At 41.5% G+C, this 17,124-nt stretch overlaps 1 protein-coding gene across 3 annotated transcripts in view; it reads left to right on the forward strand.

Annotated features, from left to right (window-relative positions):
- Positions 1-17,124, forward strand: part of LOC147148489 (neural-cadherin-like) — a 136,884-nt gene that overhangs the window by 86,982 nt on the left and 32,778 nt on the right. For 2 of the 3 annotated variants that reach the window (XM_086028517.1, XM_086028519.1), the window contains exons 16-23: positions 2,461-2,604; positions 3,952-4,235; positions 5,012-6,620; positions 7,286-7,379; positions 9,249-9,436; positions 10,604-10,833; positions 11,320-11,597; positions 13,377-13,591. In XM_086028517.1, coding sequence (XP_085884643.1) covers positions 2,461-2,604; positions 3,952-4,235; positions 5,012-6,620; positions 7,286-7,379; positions 9,249-9,436; positions 10,604-10,833; positions 11,320-11,597; positions 13,377-13,591 — 3,042 coding nt within the window. The remainder of the gene's footprint in view (positions 1-2,460; positions 2,605-3,951; positions 4,236-5,011; positions 6,621-7,285; positions 7,380-9,248; positions 9,437-10,603; positions 10,834-11,319; positions 11,598-13,376; positions 13,592-17,124) is intronic. The other variant, XM_086028518.1, reaches the window with a different exon arrangement.

A 17,124-nucleotide genomic window follows, 5' to 3' on the forward strand; every position in this document is an offset into this window, starting at 1 on the left:
TGACAGAAGATTACGTTCTCGACGCCGATTGGCTGTCGCCGACGAGGGATGGACTGGGCCCACGTGGGTCGTTTGAATATGCAGACGGTAACTCGGTGGCGGTTTGGTTGATGCCCAGCTCTGCTGTACACATTCGCCGATGCTGTTCCAAAATTAGAACCAGAGTGTTGTAAAACCCGCGTTGAATGAGCTGCTCTTGATGTTCAAAATTATTTTGCAGCTCTAATAATAGCACAAATCTACAGAGCAAGAATGCAGCACATGCTTTGTAGAAAGTCCATATTTTCCTCCATTTCCGGGCCTGTGCTCTGGGTGCCACCCTCGTCATTTCTCTCCAATGTGAGCACTGAGCATTACATGCGTGTGCGTGTGTTTACAGAATAGAGTTCACAAACTACAGAGTGAATGCGGACTGCACCAAATGAAAAAAAATAGGTCTGCTTTTGGTCCGCACCAAACAGTCAGACCAAAGGACTTTTTCGGTGTGAATACACCCAAAGAAAAGCAAAATTGTAAGGTTTTCGGATTGTAAATAAAGATTGTAAAGACAAAATCATTGACATTTTATGAACAGCGTAATGTTTCTCTTTTTCTCCATTTTCAGAAACAAGAAATTGGATTTCCTCATATTTTGATTGAAGTGTATTACCCCCAATGCATATGTGTGTCTGAAAATAAGTTATTCCAAATATTTTAAACTTTACTCACTTTTTAAATATTATTCTGAACATAACTGAACGTAATTTATTTTAATCATGCAGTGATGACTAGAATCACTCCTCGTTTCACGTAAAACAAGACCTTGAGACATGCTTTATCTTTCAGCTTATGTTTAGCTCATCATTATTCAGTATCTGTATTAAACATCTGTAAACACTTCAAATTCTAAGACCCTTTAGAAGATAGTTACCTCTGAATTAACCACTACCCTTTGCAAGTCCCAGAAGTTCTCTGTATGCCTAAAAATGAAAATCCAATGTTGAGCTTTTTCTTAAAAACAGCACTCATTGACATTACTTTCATTTTCACCCAGGGCCTTGTGAATGTTAATTGGATGTATTCCTCCACCATGACCATGCTGATTCATGCTTCTTCCTGTGAAAACAGCTGAGAAATTTCTCACCTCTGTTGTGATTTCCACTGCTAAATTTTCAACTAAGATATTGGGTTCTTGTTTACAGCGCTGTCTGAGTGGCATTTTGGGAGTCATAAATCCCCTCTCTGTATCTAGAGTGACGTGAATATGACGTTTATATTTTGAAGGGAGTCTTTGCTCGGTTGCAAATATGGTATTATGCCTAAAGTCTGATGTTTTGAATCAGGAAAGCCTTCTCTCTAGGGGTGGCTGGTCTGCTTAGCATTTGCAATCTGCCTTAGCTGTGTCTTATGCGACGTATCTCCCACATCCAGAAGGGCTCATCTCCTCTGCAAACATTACCTGTCTCTCTTCATCACCCCTGGGATACACAAATATCGGGGAGGGTGGGTGTAAAAACACTTAAAGGCAGTCCCAATCACCCACCATCATCACGTTCTCTCGCACCTTTAAATTAACATATCACCAATGTGTTTTTGTGAGGAGATAATTTACTCTGTTTTGAACAAAAAAAGTCAGCAACGTAGTGAGAAGCAAAGTAAGACAAAACACTTGTCAATTTATAAATATTTAATTAAAAGCGTTCTTTTGTAAAGTTCTGCTAAATTGCCAGATAATTGGCTGCATTAATTTGTTAGCCATATTAAAACATTACATCTTAAACCCAATCATTTATATAAATTGCATCATAGCTTTCATAATACCGCTGTTCCAGATCTCCATGTGAAAAGTCACATTCTGTGAAGTCAAATGGCACTTCTTACTTCTTCTATGTGACAATGATTCTTGTACTGTAGTCCCTAAACAAGGGGTGCCTAATTCCGGTCCTCGAGATCCCCTATCCAGCCTGTTTTAGATGTGTCCCTAAGGCAAAACACCTGATTCAAATCATCACAATCGTTATCGCGGTCACTGATAGTGTAGTGGTACACACGCCTGAGTTGTGTGCGGGCAGCGTGGGATCGATTCCCGCTCAGTGACGGTGTCTGTGTGTGCCCTGCGACTGGCTGGCGACCAGTTCGCGGTGTGTAGTCTGCCTTTCGCCCATTGTCGGCTGGGATAGGCTCCAGTAATTCGCCGCGACCCTGTACAGGATAAGCGGTTTGGAAGATGACATGACATGACACGATCGTTATCGGGCTTTTGCAAACCTCGCTGATGAGCTGATCATTTGAATCAGGTGTGTTGCAGCCAGGGAGAGAAGGAAAATAGGCTGGATGGGGGATCTTGAGGACCGGACTTAGGCACCCCTGCCCTAAACAAATTGGAGAATAATGCACATAAACATATTTGTCAAAATAGTGCCTGAATTTGTGCTGTGCCTTTTCTGATTCCTCTTTTGCCGTTATGTCCTTTTGGTACAGACACAGCATATGTTCGAGTTTTCATCAGCGACGTTAACGACAACAAGCCGGCCTTTGTTCAGAGACTCTATGAAGTGGCCTTGGATGAAGATGTAGATGTGGGTCTGGCTGTTGTCACTGTCAGTGCAAATGATGAAGATGAAGGTATGCCTGATGAGGTGTGGGGAGGAACAGAAGATTTACTAATGGCTGTTCTTACAAATGAAATTCGAAGAAACCAGATAACTGCTACCATTGTGTTCTCCTTTTAATTTTCTAGATGGCTCTCCCTCAAAATACAGCCATTATTTTTGGAGTATAGTGTGCGAAGTACAGTTAGTGTAAAAAATAATAATAATAATAAAAAATAAAATAAAAAAGAGATTAAAATAAAAACAGTCCTATCCAATCTGGACTCAGCCGAAATCACTTTGCTGACACCGTTTTAGTGCACTGGATTTAGAAGCACTCATGGTTTAGTAATGCACTGATGTACATATGTTCCAAAAAGAGTGACAAGCTCCCACTCAGTGGGTGGGTGGGTTTTAAGCAATAAAGCAGTTTCTCATCCTCCGTATAGTAGTTGACTGAGATCCTTTTATCAGACACGTTTAGGTCTGTTAATCAAGTATTTATGGTGAGGGGGGGTGAAGCTTAGGCTGAACTGCATCACTAATGATGAATCGTTGTGGAATAACACCAACCCCCGATATTAAAGCGTAGCACTGTAGTACTTCTATGCTCACTCTATCTTGTTTAAAAATTCCACCCTTGGCTTGACCTTTGTAAGCCTGCCAGGTCACAGTGGGAGACTGGGTGGACTTTGTCAGCTTTGGTTGTTTTAATAGTACAGATTAGAGTATTTACGTGGGATTGGCGCTACTTTAACCCAACAGGGTGATTGAAAGCAAATGTTGTACATTTCAGGAGATTATTTTATCTCTTCCAATGTCAAGCCCTTTGAATGAATGGTCTCCATGTAGACAGAGAGACAGAGGGTGATCTTACCTTAGACAATCACCACATTCAGCTCGCCTCCCTGTTCGGTTTTAAAAAGCATTCCCTAGAAAACACTAGTGCATTATCTTACTTTTCTTTTTCATGCATTTTTCTCTTTTTTACTGGTCGTATTTTTTTAAATTAGTGCGGCATTAAACCTGACAACGTGAGGTACAAAGTTTCAATTTTATTAAGTAACCAAAACAAGAAAGGGTATGTGGAAAAACTAGACTGCTAATGTTTAGATCTTGGAGGACATGATGTGTAATACCCTTGAAGTTACACTCACCTGTTGCTCTGGACAAAATGTATCCTTCTTCAGTATACATCTTGCAGAGATTATTCAAATGCTTTATTGACAACTGGGAAAAACAGTACAGTATTCTGAATGCTATTCTCTCTTAATAAAGATCTCCTCTTAAAAATGGCACCTCAATCTGTTTCCCTTGCGGTGAGTTACAACTGTTAAGCATCATTTCATATTTTCATGCATTTTTGTGATTCCTGTCACAGGGGCCAATGCCAAGTTGCGCTACCAAATTACATCTGGCAACAAAGGTGGTGTTTTTGACATAGAGCCAGAGGTGGGGACAATATTCATTGCTCAGCCACTGGACTATGAACAGCAGAAGAGGTACAAACTGCTCGTACTTGCCTCAGATGGAAAGTGGGAAGATTATGCTGCTGCAGTGGTAACAGTAGTTAATAAGAATGATGAGGCACCGGTATTCTCCATGAATGAATACTATGGATCAGTCGCAGAGGAACTTGATGGGTCTCCGGTCTTTGTGCTACAGGTGAGATACTTGCATTATAATGATTTACATTATAGCTAGGACCATGGCCAAGAGTTTAATACTGCTGATCCCTAGAGCACAGGTGTCAAACAAGGTCACTACCCTGCATGTTTTAGATGTTTCCCTCCTTCTACACACCTGATTCAAATGATCAGGATCGTGATCAGGCTCCTGAAGAGCTTGTTGACGAGCTGATAATTTAAAGCAGGTGTGTTGGAGGAGGGAGACATCTAAAACATGCAGGATAGTGGCTCTCGATAACCGGACTTAGGCACCTGTGCCCTAATTGAAGGTTCTTGGTAGAGGTAACTTGTTCTCTCTGTGCATGGTTAAGTTCTCTCCAGGTACTCTGGTTTATTATTTTCATTGTCCACAGGTCTGTCTCATTGAGTCTGTTTTGTGATTATTCTTGCGTGTAACCTAACGTTTAGTGTAATATTAGGATTTGCTCCCTGCACAGCACAATCAGTATACAAAAAACATGGGTGGCTTTACAGTACATTCTAATGACACAAGTGGAATTATCTTCCACTCGAAAGATGTTGCAATAAAAAGAATTATGTCTGCTGGAGTTGTTCATCTTCATCCATTACCAAATGGATTATGCTTTTTTTGGAGGTCTGTTCAAATAAGAATTTTAATAAACAACAAACAATAAAGCAAAAGTGATGATTGACTGTTTTGCTTGCAAGGGACAGCTGTAAAAAGAAAAAAAAATATGGTTTAGGTAAAAATCAATAAAAATCAATTTTCTTATGTTGTCTTTATCTCCACAGGTAACAGCGACTGACCCAGACAAAGATGCAGACCAGGGGGCCATACGATATTCCATCCATGGCCAAGGGGCAGAGTCACACTTTATGATCAACGACATTACGGGCGAGATGTATGCCCAGCGCACTATGGACCGAGAAGAGCGTGCTGTCTGGCGCTTTGTTGTCATGGCAACCGATGAGGAGGGCGAGGGATTAACCGGTTTTACTGATGTTATTATCAATGTGTGGGACATCAATGACAATGCACCCACCTTCTCATGCCTGCCTGATAATTGTCTTAGTAGCATAGGGGAGAACTCGCCTCCTGGAACCTTTGTTGTGGAAATGACTGCAGTAGACCTTGATGATGCCGCTGTAGGCCAGAATGCAATCCTCACCTACCAAATTACTGAAAACGTGCAGAACACTAACAATGAAGACCTATTTATAATGGATTCCAGCACTGGCACAATATCTGTGGCATCTGACGGCCTGGACCGGGAGCTGGTGGACAGTCATCAGCTAGTTGTAGAGGCTTGCGATGGTGGAGGAATGACAAGTACAGCAACTGCCACCATTATCTTAACAGACATTAACGACCATGTACCAAAGTTTCAGGAGGAGAAGTGCAGCGCTCGTGTGCCTGAGAATGTTGATGTAGACACTATCATTCTGGAGTTGGGTGCCATTGACCCTGATGCTGGTCTATATGGTCAACTGGCATTTTCTGTGATAGATGGAGACTCAGAGCAACAGTTCTACATGGTTAGCCACAGACTGGATCAGAAGGGTGTTCTGAGATTGAAGAGGAAACTGGACTTTGAGAAGCCATTGGAGCAAAAGTTTAATTTAACCGTCAAAGTAGAAGACTCTGACTTCTCTAGCCTTATCCAGTGTCTGGTTCAAGTTGAAGATGAGAACGATAATGCCCCTGTGTTTGCCCAGAGCTCTCATCTTCTCTCCCCTTTGAACGAGGATGTAGCTGTAGGAACCACCATCATCCAAGTTGTAGCTATTGACTCTGATTCAGGTTCAAATGGGGAGATTCTGTACAGTATTCTTCCTCAGTCTGACCCATATGGACAATTTACAGTGAGCCAATCTGGTATCATTACAGTCGCCAGGCCACTGGACCGAGAGACCATGACCCATTATGATTTGGTTGTATTCGCGATAGATCAAGGTAGACCAGCCCTGACTGCCAGTGTAATTGTATACCTGCCACTGCTGGACGTGAATGACAATGGTCCAGAGCTAGAGACAGTCTACAGTCCTATGGTGTGGGAAAACAGTCTGGCACCTCAAGTTGTGAAGCTCAACACAAGCTCAACACTGCTTCAGATTTTGGATAGAGATACCCCAGAGCATGGGCCTCCTTTCCTCATCTCCCTTCCTTTAGTCTATTCGGCTGATTTTCACCTTCAGGATCATGGGAATGGCTCAGCCACACTCACAGCACTACGGAGATTTGACAGGGAAAGGCAAAGCAAATTCCTCTTGCCAGTGATTATGACTGACAGTGGTGATCCACCAATGACTGCCACAAGTACACTCACTATCACCATCGGTGACCAAAATGATAACGCCCACCAGGCAGGGGAGAAAGATATCTACGTGTATAGCCACAGGGGTAAGTCGCTGATCTTCTCCCATCTATTCCTTCTTTGTTTTTATGACCAATGGATTGATGATGAGAAAAATGAGGGTACAGCAGAAGGCAAAGGTTTGTACTCGCATACGTGCTCTGTGCAGTCTGCATTTGTAATTGTGTGGTTCCAATTGCATTGTAATAGTTTGTTGTGTTTTTTTCAAATCTTTTCTAAATACCGCAGTGTATCCTTGCCTTCCTAACTCAAGCTCCTCTGAATACCATATTACAATAGAGAGTCATTTTTATTATGTGTGTCTATTTTTTAAATTAACACTCTGGCATAAGTTGGTTAAGCAAGCTATTTAGTGTTTTATTTGCTATCATGCAGAACTGCCTCAAAGTACTGGTAATGGTGGAGAACAGGAGCACTGTGACTCATCCAGGCTGCCATTGTTTACACAGTTACAGTCAGCTACTCTGGCACTGCAGGCTGATAATAACATAATCCATACTCAGATAGGCCGGCTTCCTGAAGCTCCACACTCTCTGAAGTGGAGCGCTGGGAGCCTATTCATCCGAGCAGTGGGCTCCACAGTTATGATCATAATAAGTAGACAAGAATGCAAGATAAGGAGATAAGTGTTAGCATCAGCAGAAGTCATCCCAAAAGAATGGATGCATGTGTGTGTGTTTACCTTAAACAGGAAGAATTGCCAATGTAACACTGGGGAAAGTGTATGTGCAAGATCCTGATGACTGGGACAACAAGACCTACACTCTCGATACAAGTGCAGCCAAGTAAGAGCTTCCAATAGAACTAATTTATTTTTCAGGAAAACCTACATCCCATGTGTGAAGATGAACTGCCGCTGGTTATTAGTGTTGGGATGATTTAAGTCTATTTTTCTCTGACAAGGGTTAATGTTTTCCACTGGAATCATTTGACCTGACACATAACTAGCTAATGTTTATGGTCATTGTACATGAAACATCTACATACTAATGTATCAATGCACATTGAATGGATACTAATCATAAACATCATCTTTGATTACCAGTAAAGACACTAGTCTCCTACTAACCACAAGCAATTGGAGCCCACGTAGGCTCAATGATATTCAGAGACAATAACCATATATGCACAGTGTGATTCCTCCAGGGAAGTTAAGAATATACTTATTAGTATAGTATTAAAAAACCTGAAGATCAGATAAGAAATACCAATTCCATATTTGTTTATTCATACACCAATGTCTGACAGTTACCATGACAGCTATCAAGCTCTTGGAGAAGCATGTGGGGGTAAAGGATTAGCCTTTGTTTTCCCATTTCCATGTGTTTTTGTGTATTTTTTAAATGAATCTGGACACACATCCTACTGGAGAATGCAATTCCAAGCAATGGAAAAAATAATACTTAAGGATGTCATCTGACAGGTATTTTCAATCACAGCAAGAGCTGATAAACGAAACAAAACCACTCTGTAAAAAATATGGAGTGATATTTACTTGAAGAAACCTAAAACGTTTTTTTCACTCTCAAATTCTAAGTACATTTTACAAGTGTTTTTGAGTAATTTTTACATGTCAAAATAAAAAAAAAAGGTCACTCAAGGGTTGATGAAAGGTAAGGCAGTTTTATTCATATAACACATTTCATACAGAAGGCAACTCACTGTGCTTGAGGATGAAACCCACAACCTCCAGGTTGGGAGACAGCCACTCAAAACCTGAGCCATGCCGGTCCTACTGTGTGTCAGTATAGTGTGTCAGTTGCTGGTGTCCGGTGGAATTTTTGTACCTCCAGATGCGGAACATTTTGGTCCCCTTTTATAGACACCAGCAATACATCTATTGACACACTGTAGGAGCAGCATAGCTCGGGTGTGGAGTGGCCGTCTCCCAACCTGGAGGTTGTCGGTTTGATCCTTCACCACATTGAGTTACCTTGTGTATGAAACGTGCTTCGTAAACACAAAAAACGGCCTTATCTTTCCTCAACCCTTGAGTGACTTTATTAAAAAAATGAATAAACGCATAAGATTTGCTCAAAAACTCTCCATGTAAAATTTACTTGAAATTTACGTGAAAAAAAACATTCCTCGTTTTTTTCAGGTAAATATCACTCCCGATTTTTTACAGTGTAATGTGGTGCAAGTTCAAGCTCAGATCTAGTGGCGGCTGCTGAAGTTGCTGCCCTGTTTCAACTAGTGGGCTTGTATAGAACATATTCGTGAAAGAAATATGTTTGTGTTGACTTCCTCTTTAAATAGAGGCAACAATTACGCCACATGGCTTCCGCAGAACGAGGAAACGGAAGTAGTTTTAACAGACTTTTGCAACACTAACACTCACTCATTAGTTTCGTTCAAGAGCGGCAGTGTGTTGTATTTGGATATTTTATTTGTGTATTTGTTATTTTCACTCCTTTAAATTGGCTAAAATTGTATAAAAATTACAGATGAAGTAGGGACGGCTAATTAGTATACATTTGTGAAAAAAAATGAATTTGACCATATTTGGATATAAAAAGTTTCCCCCGGACAGCGACGATATGTATATACATATATTGTCTATTATTTTATAATTTTTTGTTACTTTTTGCTAGAGTAACCAACAAATTAATATTTCATTTTCCTCTTAACCTAAGGTTTGTTCTCTCACTCAGCAGATATTTCAGTGTGAACCAAAGCTCAGGACTGCTGACTATTCGACAGAACACACCAGTGGGGAGTTATTGGATGAGGGTTGGGGTATCAGATGGCGTGTGGCCCGATGTGATATCCGGGGTTAGAGTTCATGTGAGGGATCTGGAGGACAAGGCAGTTCTGTCATCTGCCTCTCTACGTTTGACTGGTAATTTATATCCTGTCGCTATGAATGAAAAAAAAAAAAAATCACATGTATTCTATTTTTATTTTATTTCTTATTGAGGCTCATCTAGAAAAGAGTCAGCAAGATTTGATTATTGTAGCACATTTTAGTCAAACCTCCGAGCCAGGAGGTTTGACGAAGGGATTGTCAGGCTATGTGAACTTGAGGTGATATATATATATATCCATCCATCCATTATCTATACCGCTTATCCTCACAGGGGTCGCGGGGCGTGCTGGAGCCTATCCCAGCGGTCTTCGGGCAGTAGGCGGGGGACACCCTGAATTGGTTGCCAGACAATCGCAGGGCACACAGAGACAAACATCCGCACTCGCAATCGCATCTAGGGGCAATTTAGAGAGTCCAATCAACTTACCATGCATGTTTTTGGAATGTGGGATGAAACCGGAGTACCTGGAGAAAACCCACGCAGGCACGGGGAGAACATGCAAACTCCACACAGGGAGGCCGGGGCCGGGATCAAACCCACGACCTCTGAACTGTGAGGTGGACGTGCTAACCAGTCGACCAGCCGCACGCTGTCAAGCAATTTTTTAATGATTTAAATTTCAACATCTATCAAGCTTTGCAAAACATCCATTGAATTATTTGCAATAACAGTTTGAGTGTTAATTTTTATACCAGTGTCTTCACAAATCAGAGTGATAAAGGTCAAATTGGCTGTGTCAGGTAAAGTCCTTGACATTTAAAAGGCAATCTGAAACCAGAGTCGAAGACTATTATGGAAGCCTCTGTGACAAGTCATTATCATTTTGGAAGATTAAAGATGATATATTCTCTCCATATATTATTGAAAGGTGGCCTCAAAGATAGAATTGCTTTGGCAACCTAATTGCAATGCACCTTCAGCTGAACGTGTTTTAAAGCGTCCCACTTCCAATGAGATCATCAGATCTTTGTCGATGTGGGGAGTAATATACATCACTTTCTAGAATCAACGCATTCAACTGGATTTGTTGCCAACTTTGGTATATGAACGTGTTTAGCTCGATCAATAGTAGGAGATGTTGGACTTCCTCTTGTGCTAATGGAATGGCAGACTCTGTAGGCTTTGAACTACTCTGTCGTTGTCATTGATGAGTCATTCATTTATATCCCATGAACCTTTCCTTTCTTTGTATCCAAAAGGCATAACCCCAAGAGATTTTATCGACTCTCATGTCGAGAGGAAGAGTCGGCTGGAGACACTCTGGGACTTCCTGTCTGAGACCCTGTCTGTCAGACCAGGCAGCATTAACATTTTCAGCATTGCCGACAGGGGGGAGAAAACTCTGGACATCCATTTCTATGTGCTGTCTGATACAGGCTTCATGCAGTCAGAGAAGCTCCATGGGATTCTTGCTGCACATAAGAAGAAGGTATTTATCCTAGTTGTATGTCAGATGAAAAAAGTGATTGAATATTATAAAGTACACTTGGGGTTTAAAGAGGAAGAGATAAACTGAAATTCTCTGCCCTCTTATTTCACACAAACCTTTCTTTGTCTTTTTATGGCCTCTTTGTTCTTAAATCCATTTCTTGTCAGTCTTTACGTTCCCCTATCACATTGCCTCTCCTCAATCTTTGGTCTTGCATTCTTTAACTACCGTGTCAGACCTGAACATACCCCGCTGCTTTAGCAAACCCATTATACATTAATCGAACAATATGCTGCATGTAGATTGTAGGAAGTTTTTATTGTCATGTGAACGTGCTGCAAAGTCACGTTATCCATCGTCGCGCTCATTACAGAAGGACCTCATATGACTGTCAATTCTAGAGATACTAAACTTTGTATGTTCACTGACAATTATTTTGTTAATGTCTCCTTCATCTATTTGCTTTTTTCCCTATTTTCTCTGCAGCTACAGTCACTGCTGTGTGTTAATGTAAGCGAGGTGCAGGTGGACGAGTGTGTGCACGCTGACTGTAAGGCATCAGGTGGCTGCACCACGCAGCTGACCATTAGGGAGTCGCCGACCCTGGTTGACTCTGATGCGTTGTCCTTAGTCTCAGTAACGGTGACGACCTCAGCCGTCTGTGGTTGCACCGCCAGAGAAATGACTCACCAAAGCTGCTCCTCCTACTCCAGTAATCCGTGCCTTAATGGGGGAACCTGCATTGATGCCCAGAATGGATACAGGTGAGAGCAAAGCCTCTCCTCTCTTGTAGCATACTTAGATCTATTGACAGTCAGACACCCTGCTGAATGAGGCAAGAATTACTAACATGACTTCTGACTACATGACAAAAATGCCTTTCACCTGTACCTTCACCTGACTTTGCTACAACTACTCTGCTGTCTTGTCAGTTGAATATAAAGTAGCAAGATTTTCAAAAACCATTGAGCTACACACTATATAACCAAGTACTTTTCACTAGGGTTGAACATTTAGATATATTTTTTATTACTGCTGCAATGTTCACTTGTCCCAAGTAAAGAATAAATATAGGCTTTGCATCATGGTCATTAACATAAACCATAAAACTTCACAGGATGACTGTAATTATCGAAAAGCCTTTAAAATGTGTGGTCTTGATGGTACTCAACGGACCCAGCATGCAGTACATTCCATGCTAACACTAATGCCCAGATTAAATAAATATAGGGCAGAGGGATTAATCCAACTTGGGGCCCTTCTATGCTTACAACGTCTGAAAATCGAATATAATTCCATTTACATGAACATACGGGTTTGTCAGACCCACATTCTTCAAAGTGAGGAGGATGCACAGAACCCATTTGTTATCTTATCTTTTTTTTTTTTTAAGTTGGCTGTGTTGCAGTAGGTTTTCTGCATTGAGCCCTTGTTATGTGAGAAGAATCTCACCCTATATGTGCTGAATATACTCGCCAAATGCAGTAAAGCCCAAAATTTTTGCTGCTGTTGTGTGTAGACATAACTTAACAAGCGACCCCAGAAAGCAGTTGATTAGATAACGTCAGTCGGAAATGGGAAAATATCACTTCACTTGAGTTACTCATGCAGATATTGCTCTGAGTCTGAGCAGTGAAAGAGTGAGAGGTTCTGCTTGGAGTGAACGTACGCATGCATAACACTTCACTCTGCATAAGCCATCTATATAGGTGAGTAATAGATCAGTATTCCTGACATGCGTCGCCCCTCTGCAGAATAAACAGCAATGTGGCCCTAAAAGCCTCAATACACGCAGCTTTCCTCAGGCGTTGCATGGAAATAGATGAGTGTGACATTATCAGCAAAGCCACCTTGTCTCACATAGCACCAGAGCGGGAGACAAGAAGAGATCAACCAGTCAATCTCCTCCATCACAGTGATTAAATGAGGGGTTTGTTGTTGAGGCATACCTCCTCTGACGTTAAGGTTTTATGATTTTATCCATCTTAACCAACACAGTCTGGAGATGATGGGAAACAAACGTAACCGGTCTCCACATTAAATATATACATGGAGAAACATACTTGGAGAAACACCTTGAAAGACCAGTTGCAATGAAAACGCTAAGTAGTTTACTCCTAAACAGCTTTCTTTCTTTTAAAAGTTATGAAGCAAAGCTGTCCTATGTTTTTGGTCATGTCAGCTGTATTAACAATTTAAACACTGGTGAGCTTAATTGCACATGAAAACAAGTAGTATTTTTCTATTCTACTATTTATGGGAACCCCTGCTTTACTTAAACAATTACTGTAACTGTCTCCAGTTGCTGTGATGATCCGAATAGATGCAGGTTGCCATCACAAGTATTTCAATGACCCGAAAGCCCCTTGAGGCTAATGATTGATTGGTTGAGGTCGTTTCTCACAAGTTGACTCTGTGTGTGTAAACAATGTCTCACCTGCCAAAGAAAAGCCATGCTCAAATTGGTGTGAAGATTTCAACACAGTTACTTTTCTGCTATTTTAAATTGTTTTTCTGTTATGTCGTTCTCCATGGTGCTACAGGTGCCGATGCCCCCCTCAGCATGACGGGCCGGACTGCCAGCAGACAAGACGTAGTTTCCTTGGCAACGGCTACGCCTGGTTTCCTCCCATAAAACCGTGCTTTGATAGCCATCTTTCCCTGGAGTTTATGACAAAAGAAGATGACGGACTGCTGCTGTATGCCGGCCCGTTGGCCACGCTTCTGCCTGCAGATGTTGAAGACTTCATGGCCATAGGTAACGGCTGTCTGTCTGGGTAATTAGATATGTGACACAGAGCCTCTGGAACTTAATTGCTTGAACTCTTGGAATTTCTTTTGGTGTGTTTAGTTACTGGATGGTACAGTAGCTCAGCATATACAGTATGAGGAGTTTATTTTATTTTTTTTAAATTCAGTACACTGACCGACCACAACATTGAAAATCTAAAGAGATCCAATACAAGATATGCAGAGGTGGTCACGTCAGTAAATTTTGCTGGTCGATCGTTTGTCATTGGCCAGCGGCCAGGCCACCCGTCCATTATCGTCAGTCCATCGTTATTTTAAGCCGAACCAAAACTGTAATCGTCAGTCGTGACTCTGTCATCGTTATTATAACTGCGCTTCCGCCATTGTTAAGTTATAGTTCGTGACGGCTATTTTAGGACCGTAAGCTAGGATCGTGAAGCGTAACAGTGTTGATATTTGACTTTAATTTAATGCCACTTGAAACATAAAGCAGAAAGTGGACTTGTGGATTTGTGATGATCGGTTGAATCTGACACGCAGATGGTGCATTTGTGATACGCATCAATGACATGACGTCATCTTTAGCAGAGGTCTCCATCAAATGAAGACATCGAGGAGCCACCATTTTAGTAGTCCAAAACATATACCAGTTTCTGGTGGGAGGTGGTAGTATGTAACCAGAGGAGCGAGAACCGACTAACTAGAGGAATGCAATTAGAGGAATGCGATGGACCCATTGTCAATGCAGTCCGCTCGAAGCAACCCCGGTATATGTTCACCCTCGCGAACAAACATGTGAGACAAATGGCGCGTGTTTCCATCAGTCGTCAGCGAAATTGGAGTCCGTCAGTGACGGCATGTGAAGGTCCATGGGTACTGAACTGGTTAGTGCCGATTCCAGTGACAGAAGAAAATCCATTTCCGTTGATGGTTAGTCTGTCAGTTTTTTTAATTTCCCGTTCGCCAGCAAAACGGGTGTTTGATTGACAGACCTTACATCAGTACTGACGAAATGCCCACCTTTGTAGATATGCATCAAAAGTTGGGCCTTTACAGAAATAACGTTTAATTTCAGTTGACAAAATTAGAGAGGTATTAAAAGAACACTATGTGAATTATTGTGGTTGTGTTTTTATAGCGGTGTACAACTGCATTATATCATACTGAGAGCTGGTTGCAAAATTCAGTTATATGATAGAATCAAAATGTCAGACGCAGCTCCTTATATGATGCAGTGTAATTCACTGCAAACTACAAACCTTAATTCCATTGAAGTTTGAATGTTGTGTATAATATGATTAAAACAGAATACAATGATTTACAAATTATGTTCAACCTATAATACAAAGACAAGGTATTTAATATTTTTTTGGGGTGAATCTATTGTTTTGAATTGGATCTCTGCAACAAAATGACAAGGAGAACAAAAGACTGGGAAAGTTGAGGTATGCTAAAAAACAGATAGACAAACAATCAAACAAACAAAAATTGTTTTGGAACACTCCACAGGTCAACAGGTCAATTGGAAACAGGTGAGTGGCATCACTGGGTATAACAAAACCATTCCCAAAAGGCTCCGTTGTCCACAAGTAAGGATGGCGCAAGGTACACCACTTAGTGAACAACTGCGTGAGTAAATAGTCCAACAGTTTGAGGACAGCGCTTCTCAACATGCATATTATTGCAAAAACTGTAGGGATTTCTTTATCTACGATCCATAATCTCATCAAGAGATTCAGCAAATCTGAATTAAAAAGAGGCATCATTGTGTAAAGCAGGGGTCTCCAAGTCTATCCTATCCAACCCGTCTTATATGTAATCCTGTGCCAACATACCTGATTCAAGTGATCAGTTCATCAGCAAGCTTTGAATAAGCCTGATAACGGTCCTGATCATTTGAATCAGTTGTGTTGGAATACTGTTACATATAAAACAGGCTAGAGAGGGGCTAACGAGGACTAGAGTTGGAGAACCCTGGTTAGAAGGATAATGCAACGTGGGTTTAGGAACTCAGAACACTTGAGTAACCATAGTCAGTAAACACAGTTCGACACGAAATCTACAAATGCAAGTTAGAACTCTACCATGCAAAGCAAAAAACATATTACCAACAGCACTCAGAAATGCCCCGGACTTCTCTCGGCCCAAGCTCATCTACATTGGATTAACGCAGAATGGAAAAGTATACTGTGGTCTGACGAGTCCCCATTTTAAATTGTCATGTGTCATATTCCACACCACTTATCCTGTACAGGGTGGCAGGGAGGTTCTGGAGCCTATTCCATCTGACAATGGGCGAAAGGCAGACTACACCCTGAACTGGTCGCCTGCCAGTCACAAGGCACACACAGACACTGTCACTGAGCGGGAACCGATCCCACGCTGCCCGCACACAACTCAGGCGTGTGTACCACTACACCATCAGCGACCCACATTTTAAATAGTTTTTGGAAATCATGGGCATTGTGTCCTGTGGCCTAAAGAGCTAAAGGACTATCTGGATTGTTATCAACCCAAAGTTCAAAAGCCAACATCTGTGATGGTATGGGGGTGTCTTAGTGCTATGTGCAACCTAATTTTTAACTTTCTTGAAGTGAAGGAAATCAATTATTACAAGTAATTGGTTAGAATGATTACATATGCATTATTACTTATTGAAAATAATCCTTTTTAGTTTAATCTGACAGTCTTGGATTTAAACCCACAACCTCTGAAATGTGAGGCAGATGTGCTAACCAGTCAGCCAACATGCCTCCATTTCAGAATATATAAAGTTGACTTAAATAAAAATGCTCTAAATCAGGGATGGGCAACTGGTGCCACCCGACCACACGAACTGACGAATGCGGATGCGTACCCTGGCTGCTGACGAATGATGAATGACAGACAAGCAACATTTAAATGCCCACCTCTGATGATAAAGATTATAACCCGTTCAATTAATTGATTTCTACAAAGATTCAGAGGGACTGTCTCATGCTGGTGTCATATTTATGAATGAAATACCATGAGGTCCACCACGCACATCCGCGGAGCACCAAATCTGTCTGCCTGAGCCTCGATTAAACACATCAAAATCGCGTTAGACCACCAGTGCTGCAAAATAGGGCAACTTTTAGCCAGTCTAAAATGGGATCTACTTTTAGTTACCAAATTGAGAGATTCAATGGGGGGGCGCAACACCCAGTGAGGCGTCGTGCATCTACCAAATTCCCAAACACGCTGAATTTGACCACGACATGAAGATACGCCCGTTTTTACAGACTATGTAGTGCAGACTACGTTATGTCCAACTTATCAGGTGCGCCGGGGCGAGGCTGCTTCATGCCCAGCACATCCAAACATGCTAGACTAGACTTATGCTGGCACAAAAATGAAGTTATCCCTGTTTTTACCCTGAGCGCAAGGGAAAATCTACCAAATTGGGGGCCGCGTATGTTAATTCCATTAATGTCACCGATGTTGATCTATTTTCTCTAAAACCTTATTGGCTGTCTGACAGTAACTGATGTTTTTCAATGAAATTGTCCAATCTTGTAA

This window comes from Filicampus tigris, chromosome 4 (assembly GCF_054856515.1).
Source record: "Filicampus tigris isolate MCC_2025a chromosome 4, RoL_Ftig_1.0, whole genome shotgun sequence".
Taxonomy (NCBI): domain Eukaryota; kingdom Metazoa; phylum Chordata; class Actinopteri; order Syngnathiformes; family Syngnathidae; genus Filicampus; species Filicampus tigris.